Source organism: Blennius ocellaris (genome assembly GCF_963422515.1).
Source record: "Blennius ocellaris genome assembly, chromosome: 5".
In the NCBI taxonomy this organism is placed as follows: domain Eukaryota; kingdom Metazoa; phylum Chordata; class Actinopteri; order Blenniiformes; family Blenniidae; genus Blennius; species Blennius ocellaris.
This window is the reverse complement of record NC_137654.1, coordinates 13911834-13930003: the sequence shown is the minus strand read 5'-3', so window position 1 is coordinate 13930003 and position 18170 is coordinate 13911834. Positions and strand designations below refer to the sequence as shown.

Below are 18170 nucleotides of genomic sequence, written 5' to 3'. Positions count from 1 at the left end.
CTGGTGCAGCTGTCGCGTTTGTTCAGAAAAAAAAAATCCACCTGGTTTGATAAATCTGGTGGAAATTCTAAGTGTCACGTCACACTTTCATCCCAACTTCTCTCTCTCTCTCTTGCTGGAATATTTCTTTGTATTTCCTGTATTGTTGCATTTCCCCCCCCCCCCCCCCCCCCCCTCATAGCTTTAAGACAGGTGGTGTGAAAATAGAGCAGTGCACTTGGGATTAAATGCTGAGTGAGGAAGTGTTTGAAAAGGGGCTACTACAGTCCCATATAAACAGCTGCAAATGAGGCCATAGCATAGAGCGTATCTATAGGAAGACCAGAGTGATGAAGTCTAAATTGAGGCCATACAGTGTGACTGAATATACTGTGTGCCACATTCTGCAATAACGTTGCTCTCTGCCGGGTGCTTCCACTGTAAATCAATCAACTCAAGCATCCATCTTCCACAACACTTTATCCAACTTAGGCAGAGCTGATCTCATGAAAGGAACACCCCAGACAGTGAACGTGCACAAATAGTAGGCTAAATGGTCCAATGTCCATCTCCTCATTGGTTAGCGCCAGTAATTTTCGCCACTAAAGCAGAGCAGTTTGTCTAAATGTTCATGGAGTAAACAAACACAAGGTGAAATGTAAGCTTTGTGAGGAAAATCCCTCCACGAGAGCAAAACACAACCACGTTCATCTCAAGCATTTTTTCTTACTTTGAATGACAAGCTCGCTGCTCTCAGCCTGAAATCATTTGAGTTCTTGTCATGCCTGTCTGGGAAGATGGTCAGTTTGTAAACACCGTCACCCATATCATCTCTCATCAGCTTTCTTTTGTGACTTTAATATCACTCTAAACTTTGACTTTTTCTTTCCACACTCTTTAAAAAAAAAAAATTAATCTTTTTATCAACTGTGAAGATCGCTTTTTTTTCTTACCCCAACCTTTTATTTTGGTGTTGAATTTAATGAAGATGCACATTTGGGAAAAGCGTGAAAGCACACTGAAAAGAAGTGTTAAAATACTCATTTCATTGTGACAGAATACCAAGTCCAACTTGACTTGTACACGTCATGTCAGGGAAAGAAAGACGACCGGAGATGACTAATTCATGGAACTCACTGGGTTCACAACGCTGATCTACATCTAAGCTGTCAATCTGTTTATCACTAATGATTTTTTTTTCTTTCTTTTTGACAAACTGAAGAGCTCATCGAGCAGTCAACTTAAAAAAATAGAGGTCAAACTCGATTAAACTTCACTTCTGATCTTGGGTTGAGAACACATGCATGGTTTACAGAAAGCTAAATCTGAAGACAGGCAGTTTGAAACACATCAGGACATGAAAGCTCTGCTCGCACTCAGTTTGAGACAGCTACCAGAATAGTTCTATCTCTGCTTGCTGTCAAGATCTGATCTGGCCTCATAAACCAGTCCCTACTTAAACTCAATGTTCTTAAAAGTCTAACATCATTTGCATGGCCAAAGTCTAACTGGAAATGTGTTTTAACTGCTATCCTTTAATGACTTTATTGTCTTTCAATCAGAGATAATAAAAATATGATTCAGTGAGCAGTTGATGGACATTGAGACACAAAGTCAAAACAGTCCATCCATCCATCCATCCATCCATCCATCCATCCGCACATAAAACACAATGAAATGTGTCTGTTTTCATATGAATACATTTCAGCGGCAACAAGTTGGCATACCAACTACAAACATAAAAAATGCAGCAGAGGGAGATCATAGGAAGGTAAGCTGACATCTATCTGATTTATTATTTACAGATAGAGTAGAGAGAAGCTGATGTTAATGCTACTTACAGGCAAACAGCTGCAGGAAGAAAAACTCAGTTAGTTCTGGAATAATGAGGCACTCCTCCTCCAGCAATGGAGTTACTAATTTAATATAAATAAAACATAAAGAAACGTGTTTCTTGATGCATTCTTTCCAAACTCGATACATCAGATAAAGCAAAAACGAATTCGCTCACAAGCCATGTTTGAAATGCATTGGTCACTTATTAAACCTATTCTGAAAATCAGTGAACAACTCGAGGCTGGTCCCTGATTTGAAAAGCCAGTTCAGTTTAATCTCACTCAATCAAAGTCAACGCACAGAGAAATGGGATAAAATTAGACAGCGATTAAGCTCTTCGGACTCATCAGAGACCAGAACAATATAAAAAACATTCATATTCATTTCATATTTTGGTCCCTCTTTTTGGTTTGCAGACCAAATATTGTTTGGGGGGAAAAAAAACAACAACTGATAATTGAAATATGTTGAATTGAACATATGTGAATCATTTCAACATTTCAGAATATCGATAAGCTCAATGTAGCCCTTTCCTGGACGTATGACAGAAGAAAAACAGACTCAACAGAAACTCGCATTCACCTACAAGAGGAGACGTGAGAAAGTGAGATGTTTTGCTGCCAGTGTGTACAGCTTGATCGACCATCATGAAAACTTTCTAAAAGTTGGAACTGCGCTCTTCTTGACTTATGTCTTCAGGCAGTTGTCAGTGTCAATGTTAGTTGCAATAGAAATGTTACTTACTGTTTCACATAATTGCCTTATCCATATTCCAGTATGCTTAATAATGAAGTGGCTGTACCTCAAATGATAGGTTGCTGCATAATGATTAGGATTAGGTTGTGATTTTACCACACCGTTTCAATAAAATAAATGAAATAAAATGTTTAATTTAGTGGCTCTTAAAGGCTCATTTATGCTTCATATTGTAACAGATTTGTCATTAATTTCCAGAGAAAATGAAACAACTCGTAGGTGTGATCACACCATCACATTTCGTCGAGTACCACCATTCCCACAACAGTTTTAGGAATTGTCTCGCTGAGGAGCCGAGGTGCACAGAGACCACAGAGGGGTGTCTTCCTCTCAGCCAGCCACTTACAAACCGTGCTGGGATGTGACACGTGTTGCAAAAACACAGGTTCTATGGTTTCGATGGTGTTTCACCAAGTCTGGCAAGCCTGAGCAGGTTTTTTTTTTTTTTATATGTCCCAATAGTGAAAAGATTCAGCACAGCCCATTCTGGCACTAATGCACCTATGCTGGGCAGAAAGGGGGGGGGGGGGGTTAGCCATTTTTAGAAATTCAGGGGGCGTACAGGGAACCATGGGCTGGTGTGAAAAAGCCTGGTGAGTTCGTGGTTCATGTGTCTCTCTTTCCTGCCGTGCTCAGGTTTGAAGCTGGGTGAGTCATAAAGAGTCTTTGCAGTTGTCAGGACTGATTGCAATATTGTGGCCATCAATGTGTGATTAAGCAGTTTTCGACACAATAACTGAATCGTAATAGGTGCAGGTTTAATAGGTCAAAGTGCATTAGAGCCATAATAAGTCAAAAGAATTTAATTATTTTTTAGGTAAAAGGAAATATTTAGTATAGAGTTCCAATGTCCAAAATAAAGTGTGATCATCAAGAATAAGGGTAAAATGTTAGAAGAAAAGCCAAAATGTTAAGTTTAATACAGTAGAAAGGATATTTTTTAATAAATAGTTATTTTATTATGTACAGTTTGGTGATATATTGGCAAAACTAGACTTTATTCAATACTTAAACCTTATTCCCAACATTTAATCTTTTTTTTTTGTTAATGTTGCACTAATATACATTCAAATGTTTATTTTTCTTGACTTGACTTTTGTGCTTAAGTGAAATACATTTGCTACGTTTTGGTCATTTTAGGCATTGATCTGTTCCTTTTCTGTAATTGTGCTATCGTGCTGCTAATCCTCCAATTTCAGTAAATAATTGCATATAAATGATTGTATTGATTGCATCATGTGTATGTATTTATTAATGTCTTTTTATTGTATTGTGGAAAAGCAGCATTATGTTTCTGCAAGTAGATTGATTTCATTTTCAACTCTTCTTCTCTGGGTTTAAAATGGGTCTCTATAAATAAAACATGTGCAATGATGAACAATCACAAGGCCAGCTGACTGTGCTGCGGTCACAGGAAAGTGAGATGCGAGGGACTAAGTGGGTATAATGTGCGGTACACAGTATGTGTGCATTCACCCGTTTGCTCGGGAAATGCGAGTTGGGAACAGAGCGCCCAGAGGGTGATGCGTTCAGACAAGTGGTTCTCTCACGGAGGCTCGAGAACAGCGTCGACAGTGGCTCCCGGCTCACTCCGCAAAACTCCGCGCTCAGTCAGGCGTGAAAACGAGAGCTGGAGAAACCACGTCAAGTCATAGGAGGGCTGACGGGAAAGTGATACACAGCGAGTGACCTGGAGAAGAATGCTTCTCCGCTCGGGGCCCTGTGGGCTGCTGGCAGGTCTGAAGGAGAGAGGAGAGACGTAGACTGACTCACTTAGCCGAGGCTCATAAGAGGAGCTGTGTGAGCGTGGTGATCCAAGCTGGCGTCCATATGTGGGAGGACAGGCTTTGCCTTCACGCCCACCCCGCCGTCATTTTAAAAGGACGAGAAGTAGTTGTATTTCGAAAACCGCTGACAAGATAAACAGATGCCTTTGTGTGATAACCGAAGATGTTCAACACGGTAAAGTCCTTTTGACGTTTGTCTCGTGTGTGATCACGTGAAGCGCTATAAATACACTCCGCGAACACATTGCAATAGTTTCGTCCAAGAAAAAAAACCCATGAAAAAGAAAAAAAAAGAAAAAATCAGGCAACAGTCGCTTCTGAATGTGATGATAAATTTGCTGTGATTCATGGTTGGCTCTGGTGGGCTGTTGGAGTCTGTGTGTGCCCCCCCCCCTACAGAAACTGATCTTCCCCACCATGATTCATCAATCAAGTTATCTGCTTTTTCTCTTCAAATGTTCAGTTTGTAAATATGAAAAACCTCAACAACAGGAGGAATTCAGACTTGAAGCAGACTTAACTTAAGGTTCCTCTTTTCAAAAAAGCTGCAGTTTTTAATTCATCCACAATATACATATGTGGTTGTTTTGTAGGATTGCATTGTTTTAGTAAGCAAGGTCAACATAACACAACACTCATCAACCTCATCGCAGAGAGCAGCGACTCAGCAGTGAACGCTGGCTGCCTCACTGCTCATGAGGTGGCGTGAGCACACTCGTTTTCCCAAAGGACCGCGTGAAAAATTTGCATTGAGCTTTGCTCAATAACAATCATCTCTTGATAAAAAAAGCTTTTTTTTTGTTTTACACAGCTATTGTTGCTCTGTGTCACTCTTTCTCTGCGTCTTTCCCAGTCTTTGCCTGGATAAATATAGTTTTATCAACTGCCTTTGTCCACTCCAAAAACATGCACATGAAAGATGACAGAAATCACGTCAAAGTAGAAGTGACAGTAAGTAAAACCCTGCAGCGGCCAGAATTTCAGATAATAATTCATCACATTTGTATAAAAGCACTAAGGTGACGTATTTATCATTACATCTGTAGAGTGATCACAATCTGCAGTTTCTGAAATATCCCTGTATTGTGTAGCAGGATTCATTGTCAACAATGGAATAATGTCAAAATCAAACTTTATTTCCTTTCCTAAAACCTTTTTTCATATTGTGTTGGATATGACCGTACCACATTACCACAATTGTGCGTCCTTTACAATGACGCAGACGTATAAATGAAAACTCCATCTTATCAGTGAGTTCAGGTCAGGAATTATTATCCTTATGACAAGAATCCAAGGAAAACCATATATCTCCAGCTGTTGAATTTACGTTACATGTTTCTTTTCATGTTTTGTATGAAGCCTTCATTTATGTGACGGGCAGATATTCAACCTGCAGTGCATCACAGCCGAGAACACAAGTTCAATTCAGTAATTCTTTCTGTAATATGCTGTGGAACATTTAGGAGTTCTTCTCAGTGGAAATGTCTTCACTGTTGTACTTTATATCCTGAAGTTCGGATTTTTAATGATCAGTGTTACAAACAAACACGTCAAACATGAGAGTAAAAGTTCAATTCAGAACCTTCTGTTCATGTTTGTCTCCCATTTTCCGCCCACTTGCTTCCTACTAAGTACGACTCCACAAACTGTGAGGAGAAACTTACTTGACAGAGAGGAAGTCCTTCAGTTGAGAGGAGACACCAAGAAGCTTGCACTGGTTGATGGCGTAGCTGACGTTTATCAGGACAACTTTCTTCTTATACGTTTTCCCCACGTCAAAGTCCTGAAACGAGAAATATCTTTGAGGCGTTACTGAACATTTACCATGGCTGAATCACTTTCAGGTTGTTACCTTGAAGACGACGACGTCTGGTTTGCTGATGAACGCAGGCTTTCGCAACTCTTTTCCTTGAAGTCTTTTGGGCTTTGTCTCGGCCACTGCTGGTCCTTCTTGTGTTACTTTCGTTTGTACTACAGTTCTGTCATCGAGGACTTTCTGTAAATGCACAGGGAAGCAACACCTGGTAACTTATTTCATGAATACTGTAATTCTGCAAAAAAAATCAACTTCTCACTATTAAAAAGCATTTGGAAAGTGTTTTTTATTTGTTACACGTCAACACTTTTCTTTCGGATCGTCACATGACGTCTGCAGAAAGCGGTAGATGTTCCAAGGTGATCATTTGCCTTCATGCAGAACTGTGTGATTCAGAATCCTGTCACATTCAGCACTATTCTGTATTATAAAGCACTTTCATAACTTTGTCATGAAGAGAAGTGCTGACATGTAATCGTCGTTCTCCCCCTCGTGAATCATTAGCTTTGTTGCATGGCTGTGCTCTTCCATTGTGCCGCCCATTACTGTGTTGACTGTTGGCCTCGGATGAGCGCATCGGTCGGATCTGTATGTTCGGAGGAGGGATTCCTTCCACCTCACTTGTCACCGGCCCGGACCTCGGAGCCGTAACACGGCGCCGACTCCGAGAGCTCAAACACACAGCAGCATAACGGGAAGTGATGCCTGTCGCCCCACATTTCAAATGTGCGTGGGGGCTCCGGATGAGACAACAGCCGATTCACCTCCATGGCACCGAGCTAAAAGACTCCCACATACAGCGGAAGTAGCCTTTGAGCAAGGCACATAATCGCCTCTTTCATGAGACAAAACAACTGGAACTGCAGCCAGGCTTTTTTTTTTTATTTACCGTCATTATCACTGCTCTATATAACATTTCTTACGGGATCAGATTATTGAAGTTATTCAAGTGAAAACATCAAGAATTTATTCAACACGCCACCATTTCTCCCCAGTATTGTAATGTCTCTGTGCATGTTAACTAATTATTCTCATTTGTTATGCCGTTTGTTATGAGTACACGGGTGAATTCTGTGTGAAAAACATTTGAAAAACTGCCTTAAAAAAAAGACTAACATTGCGTTAATTTTGTACTTGAAGTTTTAGCAGATTCCTCTTTTAATTTTTAGTTAAGTAAGGAAGTTAAATTCTTTATTCTAACCATCGAGAACAGGGGTGTCAAACACATTTTAGTTCAGGAGCCACAAAAAGACCCAATTTCATCTCGACTGGGCCAGACCGGCAGAATAGCACCATAATAACCTTCAAATTTAAACTTTTTTCTTTGTTGTGGCACAGAATACACAGTACATGAGGAAAATGTTGATATTTTTACACAACAAAACAATTATTACTGGAACTGACTACAATCTGAAAATAACGCTAACATTAAGGAAATATTAAGGTTGAGTATTCCCTAAAAAAGTCTCCTATAACTGTTGCATTATCCATGTTTTTACAAACTCACTCAGACGGCGAGGCTTTGCGGCTGGTCTGCCAGCACCAAGTTGGTTATCTTTCATTTCAGCATCAAACGACATCTCAGCTCAGGTCTCAGTTTTGTGTTGTGTCTGCTACTCTTCAGAAATTGTTTTCCTTCACATTTTTACAATTTGCTTGGTGGTTTAGCGGCTGGATTGGAGCCTCTTGCAGATGGGTTTTGGCCCATGGGCCTTATACAGTATTTGTTCCCCCTGATGGAGAATGGGAGTTTTCCATTGTCCGCATTACTTTTGAAATCCAACTAATATGCGCTGCAGTGCAGAACTTATTGTAGGTGTGACCTAATTTAAAGCTTCATCACTCTGACCCAGATGATATAGCGCAGTATAGAGAGATCCACACATTTGGAAAACAACACAAAAACATAGTGCAGTCACCCAGCGTTTACCACCATAGCATAGTAGCTAAAAACATCTGGCTGAAAATAAACCACTTCTTGTCTTCTTAAAATAGGATGGGGTGGACGTGAGAGCGAAGCCTGTCCTCCCACATGTGGACGCCAGCTTGGATCACCACGCTCACACACCTCCTCTTATGAGTCACTTTAGGGGACGGCAGTTAGGAAATCACTAATTTTGGTGCTGAATTGTAATTTTTCAGAACGATATATTGTAGCAAAAATATAAGAGTACTAGAATTTATTTGGAGAGTCGCCTGGAGAAGAGGAGAGTTTGAGGAACAATAAAGATGATTTAACAATTAATTAATCATGAAGAAATCACATCACGCTTCATCTTTATCTATCAAACTCTCCAAAATCCCAATAAAATGGTTTTATGAAAAACATGAAAATAGCAATATTGTGTGTGTCCCTGTATCGGCCATACTATTATAACCACTGACATCACTTTGTTACCAAACCTTTGATTGGGTTGGATATATGACGCAACAAGTGAACATTTTGCCCTGAAAGTTGACGCGTTTAGAAGCAGGAACATGAGCAAGTGTGAGGTTTTGAGTGAGTCTGACGATGTGAACTCAGACAAGTGATGGCCAGACGACCGGATGAGAGCGTGTATAAAACTGGAGCTCTTGTCTGCAGTGGTCACTATCTGTACAAAGTTGGAGAGGGAGGGAAAAGCGGTGCAGCGATGCATGTTGTCCGACGGAGGCACCACCTCACAGAAAACCCGACTTAAAATCTCTCGCTTACATTTCGATGCGAAAACAAAACAGCACACAGTCAGGCTGCCAGTCACATCCACACATACGGGTTGATTTAAAGTCTTGCTTGTCCTAATTACCTACACATCTTGGATCTTCTTACGCCTGCATGAAATGAATGTCATGGTGAGCTTGTGGAAGTTAATGTTATTCCCTATCCACAACCCACCGCCTCATTGTTTCCACCGACTAACAGCAGTCTGAGATGAAAGCGTTCGAAAAATGATCTGCCTGCTGAATGGTACATGATTTATGGGTGTTTATATTTAGCAGCTTGCATTGGATTTGCTTTTTGCGTAGTGTGAGCTGTTGTTTAAGTGCACCTTGAAATTCTGGTCCCACAGCCCGGAGAATTCAGGCTCTGCCAAACTGTCGGCAAGGCTCTGGAGGTCCACGTCATGCTGGGTGGCTTCCTCCAGGTCCTCAATATCAGATGAAGCTGAAGAGGAGCTGCTGACGTCACTGATCTCTCTGAACTGCTGCATGAACACAAGCACATACGGTCAGTGGGGATCGCCCAAATTTCCTTCTGCGCATTCATTTCACGAAAGGGACGTCATGGACCCCTCACAGTTGTGGCTTTCTCCTCTCTGGTTGCTGGAGGGACGGGATCCAGGTAGTGCAGGAGCGTCTCTCTCACCCTACTCAGACCTGGCAACCTCTCGGCAGCCGGGGGTTTGGGCGTCTGTGCCCGGTTCTTCTTTCTGCTCTTCGTCACCTGTTCCTCATGGAGGATTTTCGCCACTATCTCCGCCCTCTTCAACTTGTGGCTCTCCTCAAATTCCCTGAGAAGGGTAAATCAGCAGCGCTGCATTACACTGAAATGGGGTCACGTATTCCTCGGCACACGGTGAGAGAAAACACCCACGCGCTGCTGCACGGAGTGGGAGTGGAGGACATGCGTGTGGGTGAGGACAGGCGAGGAGAGGACGTACTCTTGTTTTCGTTTTGTCTCCTCCAGTTGTTTCTGCTGGTGCATGTGTTTGACACTGTTGAAGCCTTGTGCCTGAAGGGATTCTCTCAGCAGTCTTTGCTGCTGCTCTTTCTTCTGGGCGTTTGCTTTGGCTCTGCTTTGTTGGACCCGTAAACGCTCCTGACAAAACAACAGAATAAAAAAAAAAGCTCTATTTGACCACAGGCTGCCATGAACTCAGAAAAAAATGGCTCTATTGAGACATTTGTTTTGTCTATATGTTATGAATCTTTAATTGTCTCTTATATATGGACAATTCTTAAGACTATGTCAGCCAATTAATTTATAAAACCGAAATGCAAATATTGTTCCTCGTTGTTACAAATGCAATTTGGAGTGAATAGAAGCGATGCAGGTTCTGGTGCCTCATGTGCTTTTGCATATGAATATATAATATACAATTATGAAACATTAAGGTTTTGATTCATTTAAAATCCTCAAATGAACATCAGAACATATTCGTCAGCGTCACATGTATACGAATCAGCAATTCAAAGTACAAATATGTACAAATGAAATTACATCGGAAAAGAATTTATCATTATGAATTTTTCCTTCCAACCAATGAATTAGTTTTGGCTCGATAAAAATGATATATTAATAAGGTTTTGGCCATTATATTTCACTCTTACTCAACAAAGACCATGGCATGAAAACAGTGTGGTTGTTTACTTGTGTGGCTTCAATGTTAGATTTCAGAGACTTGACAGCCTGTATCCTCTTTTCCACCAACTCCCTGTTCTGCTGCTCCTTCTCGGCCTCTTGCTGATGCATCCTGAATCAACCAGGGACCATTACAAAGCAAACAAACGTCAGATACAAGACAGAGAGATGAAAAGAGCTCATTGGAACATCTTGGAGTGGCAGTTATACCTGAGACATGGCGGGTTGTCTTGTCAGTCTTACATTTATCAAAATGTCAGAATTAAAAAAAAAAAAAAAGGTCACAAATATACAGTATAGCTTCATTTGTATGTGCAGTGCCGGGCCTAACTATTTCAAATAATAGATGGATAGGATGATATTCTTATAACAAACCCATCAAACAACACACATTTATCAAAACTTCTTAAGATTTCAAAAAGTGCTTAGCTCCATTGTCATGTTCAACAATAAGTTTGTGAAATTTAATGAGGGCCTGCCGCTCACTGCCAACAATAAAATACCTGTAAAAGTTAAAAATTGTCCTTTTCACTCAAATCCTATCTGTTTTGAATGCAATTTTCTTTTCAGAAACAGTTTGCAGTCATTAACAGAAGTCATAGAACACTCTTGACAAATTCTGTGCACGCTTGCTGTGCTTTTTGTGTAAATGATTAAAATTCAATCAGCCCCAGATAGTAACTGAACGGAATTGCTCGCACTATGATGTTAAAATCAAAATTTTATTCACAATTTCCTGAAAGCTGATGCATTTTGCAATATGCTACGACCTGAAACTCTTCATTGTGCACATGTCTGAGTTTTTGATTCCCTTCCGGCTCGAACTCTGCTGTGTTGATCTTTCGCAAGTGTAACGTCTGCCCCGCTTGTGATAAACGTTGCCTGCACGAACAAATGATCAATAGGACGTGTCGACTCTTTAGCGAGCCCTTCCGAGATAATTCCCATCTTTGTTCTACTCCGCCGCTGTTTATTGGTTGAGAATCTGATTACCTTTTAATGGTCTGTTTCAAGTACTTGGCAGCAATCTTGCGGTTTGCTCTGGCTTCCTCAATTTTCTTCTGACATTCAGTCTCCTCTTTCTTCAGCATGGAGGCCTGTTTACTTTCAGAGCACAATCACAGACAATTAGTAATGCTGTACATATAAAGTATGAATCATTTGAGATACACGGTTGGAAAAAAAAATACACATCAAATCAATGCACTGTGGTTAAAGTCTGACGTAGGTAAATGGACAAATAAAAAATAAATCCAAATGTTTTACATAGTTGACTCATACTCGATGTGACATATCTTGGTTATCCTTAGAAATGGCAACAAAGGTCATTTCCTTACTTCCTGCGATGCTGTATCTTGAGCTGCAGGTTCTGGCCAACCTTCCTCTCTTGCTGCAGTCTGGCCGTTGCCTTCTGGGCCTTCTGGGCCTGGAAGAGCTGCTCCTCTCCCTGCACCTCCTCACGGAGCGAGGAGAACCTGCCAAGTTCCACTTCCAACTCACTCAACTCCAATCTGATCATGAAGGACACATAGATGTGGGAAGGACACGACTTTAAAAGTTGCTGACTGACACATAATATGGGCCTGCAGAATCCCTTGACATTTGAGGCAAGCTTGCAATGCAAACTGTTGGCTTAAGCCATCAAGATCTGGAATGAAGATCAATTCCGTCCTCTCACAATAGGACACAATGGAAATGGCAATGCTGTGCCAATATGGCTGATGGGAAACGTGATTCACAGGAAATCGTGTCTCTTCTCCTTCACACAAATAAATAATTATAAAGTAAGATATGCTGAATGAGGCTTGAAATGAATTAATTGGCCTGAGAGGAACACATTTAAGCTAAAAAGTTTTGGAATCAGCAACGACATGGTCTGAGGACATCATTTACCTTTGGAAACCTACTGAGAGCTCATCAAGGCAGGAACTCAGGCTGATTTTACGAAGCGAAATGTTTACACTAGTTGTTGCTGTGCTGCAGCCGTACAAAGTACCAGTAACCAGGCTTTCTGCCTGAAAAAAAATCTCTGCATAAAAAAAATAAAAAAATAAAAAAAACACAAGGGGCTGCAGAAGTGTGGGTGTGTTTTTCCAGATACCACGGAGATGATAACTGAAACACAATGCAGGACTCCAGTAAGAGGAATACATCCAGAGGTTGAAGGTTTTTCTAACACCCATGCAATGCAAAGCAGTTTAGTAATATCCAGTAGCACAATTAGACAAGGCGTTGCAGCTCTATGCTGTGGATATTGTTTAATCCTCTCTTGTAGCAACTGCAAACTGGAAAAAAAACCATTCATGTTGCATATTTAATTTGCATTTATTTGTGCGATTGTTAAATACTTTTGTAGCTGGATGAGCTTAAACTGTGTAGTGACGAACAAAACCGGCAGGTAAAAATAATTTTCGCGGGATTAACATGCCCTTTTCACCCACCAGCTCCCTGTGGTCACTCCCACACTGTCAAGGCAGCGCTTCAATTCAAGCAAACAAGGAAGTTGCCCTTTACAGGAGGCACTCACACCTGTCAGAACATGACCTTATTCCTTTCTCACTCACTCTCGTCGCTTCAGCTCGGTGGAGATGCGGCCCTCCAGCTCCTCCTCATTCTGCAGCTGCTGACACAGACGCTTGTGTTGGGATCGCAATCGAAACACCGACACACTAAAAAAATCAAAACAAAGAAGGTAAAATACAGGTGTGCGCTGAAACGGCATAATCTCACACGTGAACGTATACCACTGTTTATTCACTGTGAACTCACGCGTTGTCTGTAGCTTTCTGTTTTTCAATTTCTCCCTCCAAGTCATCCCTCTGCTCCAAAAGGTAACTGATAGTCTGGCGACAGAGTTTCAGCTCCTCTCTGGAAAAAATAGATATAAAAGCAAAGATGCAATTCTGACACGGAGAAATTAGGCAAATTTCAAACAATCCCAAGGCCGTTAAAGTGGAATATGTTCATAACATCAGGCCAATGGATTTCTTCACTGCCATTGAAACAAACAAACAAACAAACAAACAAACAAACAAACAAACAAACAAACAAACAAAAAAGAGTTCATTCTCCTGCCTAACAAGGTAATCTAATGAAGATATTGGAAAGCTGAAAGTCTGGAGATACACACAAACAAACACACACACACACACACACACCCTCCACCAGCTCAGAATTGCCCAATGTTCTTCTTGCTGTCTAATGGTGCGTAACAAAACAAGCTGTGCTGGGGGCCGAAGGTGGTCATATATAGAAATCTGTGGCACATGGCACAATCAGAGCTGCAGATTGGTTAAAAGGCAGGTGTGCTTTGGTTCCATTAAACTCCTGTTTAATCGGAGTGCAGCGTCGCTCCACCCTGTACACGCGTGCCTCGCGCTCAGGGTAATGACAGACATTTCTTTTTGCTGGAGACCGCATCACAGTTCATCAGGTGCCTAATGGCTCGCAGGGCAGACAAATAAAGAGGGGCAAGAAAAGTAGGTAGAGAGGAAATAATGGGAAATGTTCTCTCTGCAGCTGAAATGATTCCCTGCAAATTGCTGAATCAATTGGTACAGAAAGGATTGTGTAAGAGGGGCAAAAGGGGAAAGACTTCATGGGGGGACGAAAGCCTGAGCAGAAAACAATCTTTTCGGGAGCAAGCCCTGTTACAAAGACAAATTTCTTTTATCAAATTCACAGTAAAAATGGCTTTCTCTTAGAGATTCTTCGAAAGTTGGGAGAAGAGACATGGGATTCTATCAAACTCAAGGTGCTACATTAGCTCTGGAAGAGTGTTGTTGCCAGGTCCAGACCTGGCTTTCAGCACGTCATGCTCCTTCTGTTGGTGAAAACAGTCCAGCTGGTCCAGGTTTCGTCTCAGCTTGAACATCCGTGCTGTCTCTGCACAACTCCTCTCCTTAGTAAAATCGGCCGCAGCCGCAAGGTCAGCATCGCTTTCATCACTGTCCTCTCTAGGGACAGATGCAAAATGACATTTAGAGTATAGGCTGCTTGGATAATGTAACAACCATACTGTATTTTGCATGCATACAAATATAATCTGTGATTCTACATAAGCAGCAAGAAATACCCACTCAGATAATTCTTCCAACCACTTGAAATCAGGAGGGAGGGCCGGCTCTTCATCTTGAAAGGTGTACATGTCTGAACAATCATCTAAAATATATAGACATAACATGATGATATGTTCCAGGTATATCTGCGAGTTCATGTTCAGTGTACATCAAAAGGAGCACCATCACCATGTTCCTCACCTGTGTCCACCTCCAGCTGTCCACAGCTGTCCAACACTGCATCAGACAGGCTGCAGTCATCCGCGTCCATTTCACCTGATTTCAGACTGGAAGAGGGAGATGATCTTAAAAAATTCTACATACTACTCAAAAACGACATTTTCAGATAAATGAAGTTATCCTCTGCTGAATAACGTCACTTTTTCTTCACGTAACAGAAACAGATTCATTTTCAAAACTTCGTACAACGCATACCTGGTTCTAAAACTACACTGCGGGGAGTGATTTAACAGTTGATATTTCATATATTCACAGTTGCATAACAGATTATGACTATGCCGAAATGAAGTTTAGCTTTCGTTCTATTTCTCTAAGAGTTATGTTATTTCTGGGAGATGTAGCATTTGCTATAGGGTGAGATGACTTTCAATTTCCAGGTTTCCTGAATAGACGCTGGCGCGTCGTTTACTCTATAATAAACTGGCTAAACTTGACAAGCGAAACAAGTAAAGAAATACAACTTGACACACATCTGAAATGATATAATGTATGAAACCAACCCGTCACTCCGTTCAGCTTGGCTGTGTTTAACTTGGCTTCCGTTCACGTCTCTAAAGCCACCGGAGTAACGCCACCAACTGTTTAAACTAGAATGCCCGTTCACATTGCATATTACGGCAAAGCAGTCAGAAGCCGACGGCAGCTTCATGGTGCGTTCAAGTACACCTTAGTTACCAGCATAAATCACAACACCAGTGCTGTACAGGCGTATTGTATCAACAATTTATCAAAAATCAAATAGTTTTTAGCAAACTGTAACAAATTATTGTTCTCCAGGCTTCCAGGTAGCTGTGGGTCAATTTTCAACTGGATTCACTGCAGCATTTTCTCACAATTACACAAAACACACACAATACATACAGGTTTATTGTACCAAAAATCCATAGAAAATTTAATAATTTTCAGGATAATGCACCACATTCGTGTTCTAAAGGTTTCCAGGTGCACGATGTCAGCATTTTCTCACAATTACAAAAATAAAACACACCCGGTAGATACACTATTGTAAAGATTTAATGTCAAAAAAAGTCATAGAAAATAAAATCGTTTTCAGCACACTGCACCAGATTCTTGGTCTACAGGTTCTCAGGTACCTCTGTGTCAATTTCCTAGTAGAATCACGATCATTTTGTCACACCTGTGTACAATCATATACTTAAACAAATATCCATATAGTTTTATTATGTACACATAAGTGATTAGTATGGTCTGATATTTGTAGTATCATAGTAACATTAATACATCACTGACCGAAAATGTGCTTATTTCATTATTAATAGTTTGTATTAATGAGGCATTCATTAATTTTGTTTTTGTTGTTATGCGTTATCATTCGCAATAATATTAATTTGTGTTGTATTAACCAACTGAAGGTGAGCTCACATTCACCGGAACGTCAATTTTATTTTGAAATCCGTTTGAGTACGCTCTTACAGTAATGCATTGTGTATGGGCGCACTGCGAAACGGAGCGGCGGCTGGCTGCCTCTTCTCAGCACGCGATTCGCCATATTTGTTACTGTTTCCATGGTGACAGGACTCAGGAGGCGACGTCTCCGTGAGCGAAAAACAACACCATTCAGTCTACAGTATTAAGCTATAAAAAATAATAATAAATGTAAAAATAAATAAATAAACAAACAAACAAGTCAAAAAATACATTCAGATGAGCGGCAATGTAATTAACAAATAATTATTCTAATATACATATATAATATATATAATCAATAACAGCTCAATAACAGCGCAATAACACACACACACACACACACACACACACACACACACACACACACACACACACACACACACACACACACACACACACACACACACACACACACACACACACACACACACACACACACACAAAATAAAGTAAACATTTTATAAAGATATATGTGTAAAATGTATTGTTTAATTGAAAGACTCATCAAATATCAGTGTTTAAAGGCCTGGCTTAAAAGAAGTGAGTGTGTCTCAGGTATTCGGGATGTTGGTCTCACAGGTGAGGAGCGTAAGAATTAAAAGCTGCGTCGCCTTTTTTAGTTGGGCCTATGGGAACAAGGAGTAAACCTCTTCCTGAGGACGTCAGGGGCCTGGATGTTTCATATTCGACTTGTCTGAGATGACTACCAGAAAGAACATGTCATCCTCTGATCTCCATATATCTCCTGCTACTACTGCCAAAGTCCTCTCAAGAAAACTTTTTTTTGGTTTAAATTAATACTTGTTTGCCGTCTTCAGACGGACATCAGTCAAACCACAGACAGGAGTAAACATCTCAGCTAATACCAATCGAATGAGAAATCCGTGTCTAAACTCTCTTGTCAAGCATGCAGGATTGTTCGTCCTCATTTGACTTGAGAAAAGAGATGCGTTTCTAGTTGATTAGTGGCTTACTGCACTGGAACAATTGGCCCCCGTATAATTTTTCTCCCCCCCCCCCTTTTGTTCATTACAATATTGAAGGATTCAAAAGGAGATGGAAAATGTTTGTTCTGTTATACTGCAAAGTCCCCTTGTGTCACGGAGGGGAAGCTTGTGTCATAAATAGTGTAAAGTGAGAGTGATGTGGGCATAAATGCTGTTGATTAAAGGGCAGGGGGTGTTCAAAGACTGGCAGAATGCCCCCCTGTCACTGAATTTTAAACATATTGCCCATCCTATTAAGATGAACATCATTTTTTGACAGTATGATAATGGGAAATTTGTTTGAAAATATATGAAAAGTAGTCAGAAAAAGATTCACTAGTCAGTTAATAACATAGAGCCACAATTGAATTCAGTCTGGGGACTTTGTGAGTCACAGAGCTTGAACCCCATTATGCCTTTAATTGTACATGCTTTGCTTGAAGCAGTGAATGACTTAATTCTTTAATTTACATCTTAAGATATTACCTTGATAGTATGTGTTCTCATCTAAAGTACCCTATGACTGTCGTGACTGTTGCCACTAATGGGTTCATCTTAATGACATTTACTATACAGCGTTGTTCTAAAATTGTGTATTTCAATAAATAAATAATAGCTTCATCTCCTGCTCATTTCCCCATAGGGACGACCGCTCCAGCGGAATACAAGCAGGGTGTTTTACATAGCGGAGCTCAAACAAAGACTTCAGCTCATATAAAGAATCGAGTAACAGAATAAATGCAAATAATGCATGATGAGTGCAAAGAGGAAAAGGAATAAGAAATAGTTTTGGTTGCTTGACAGAATGAATTTTCATAAGCAACATGCTGTAATATGTTTCACTGGTACTTTTACATTGAAAAAGGAGTTGTGGCGCAAATCCCGGCACAGAGTGTGGAGGGAGTGGGGAAGGAATGAGCCTGCTGCTGTGGACTTGGAGGC

General features: G+C 40.7%; 1 protein-coding gene across 1 annotated transcript in view; it reads right to left on the bottom strand.

Annotated features, from left to right (window-relative positions):
* The window catches only part of cfap74 (cilia and flagella associated protein 74), a gene marked incomplete at both ends in the record, with an annotated part of 52600 nt that extends 37755 nt beyond the window's left edge, over positions 1-14845 (bottom strand). Inside the window, 13 exons of the mRNA XM_080496859.1 lie at positions 6023-6141; positions 6211-6354; positions 9204-9359; positions 9452-9665; positions 9816-9973; positions 10526-10628; positions 11510-11620; positions 11854-12027; positions 13081-13185; positions 13286-13384; positions 14314-14472; positions 14596-14677; positions 14776-14845. Coding sequence (XP_080352985.1) covers positions 6023-6141; positions 6211-6354; positions 9204-9359; positions 9452-9665; positions 9816-9973; positions 10526-10628; positions 11510-11620; positions 11854-12027; positions 13081-13185; positions 13286-13384; positions 14314-14472; positions 14596-14677; positions 14776-14845 — 1694 coding nt within the window. The remainder of the gene's footprint in view (positions 1-6022; positions 6142-6210; positions 6355-9203; positions 9360-9451; positions 9666-9815; positions 9974-10525; positions 10629-11509; positions 11621-11853; positions 12028-13080; positions 13186-13285; positions 13385-14313; positions 14473-14595; positions 14678-14775) is intronic.
* Between the last annotated feature and the right edge of the window lie 3325 nt (positions 14846-18170).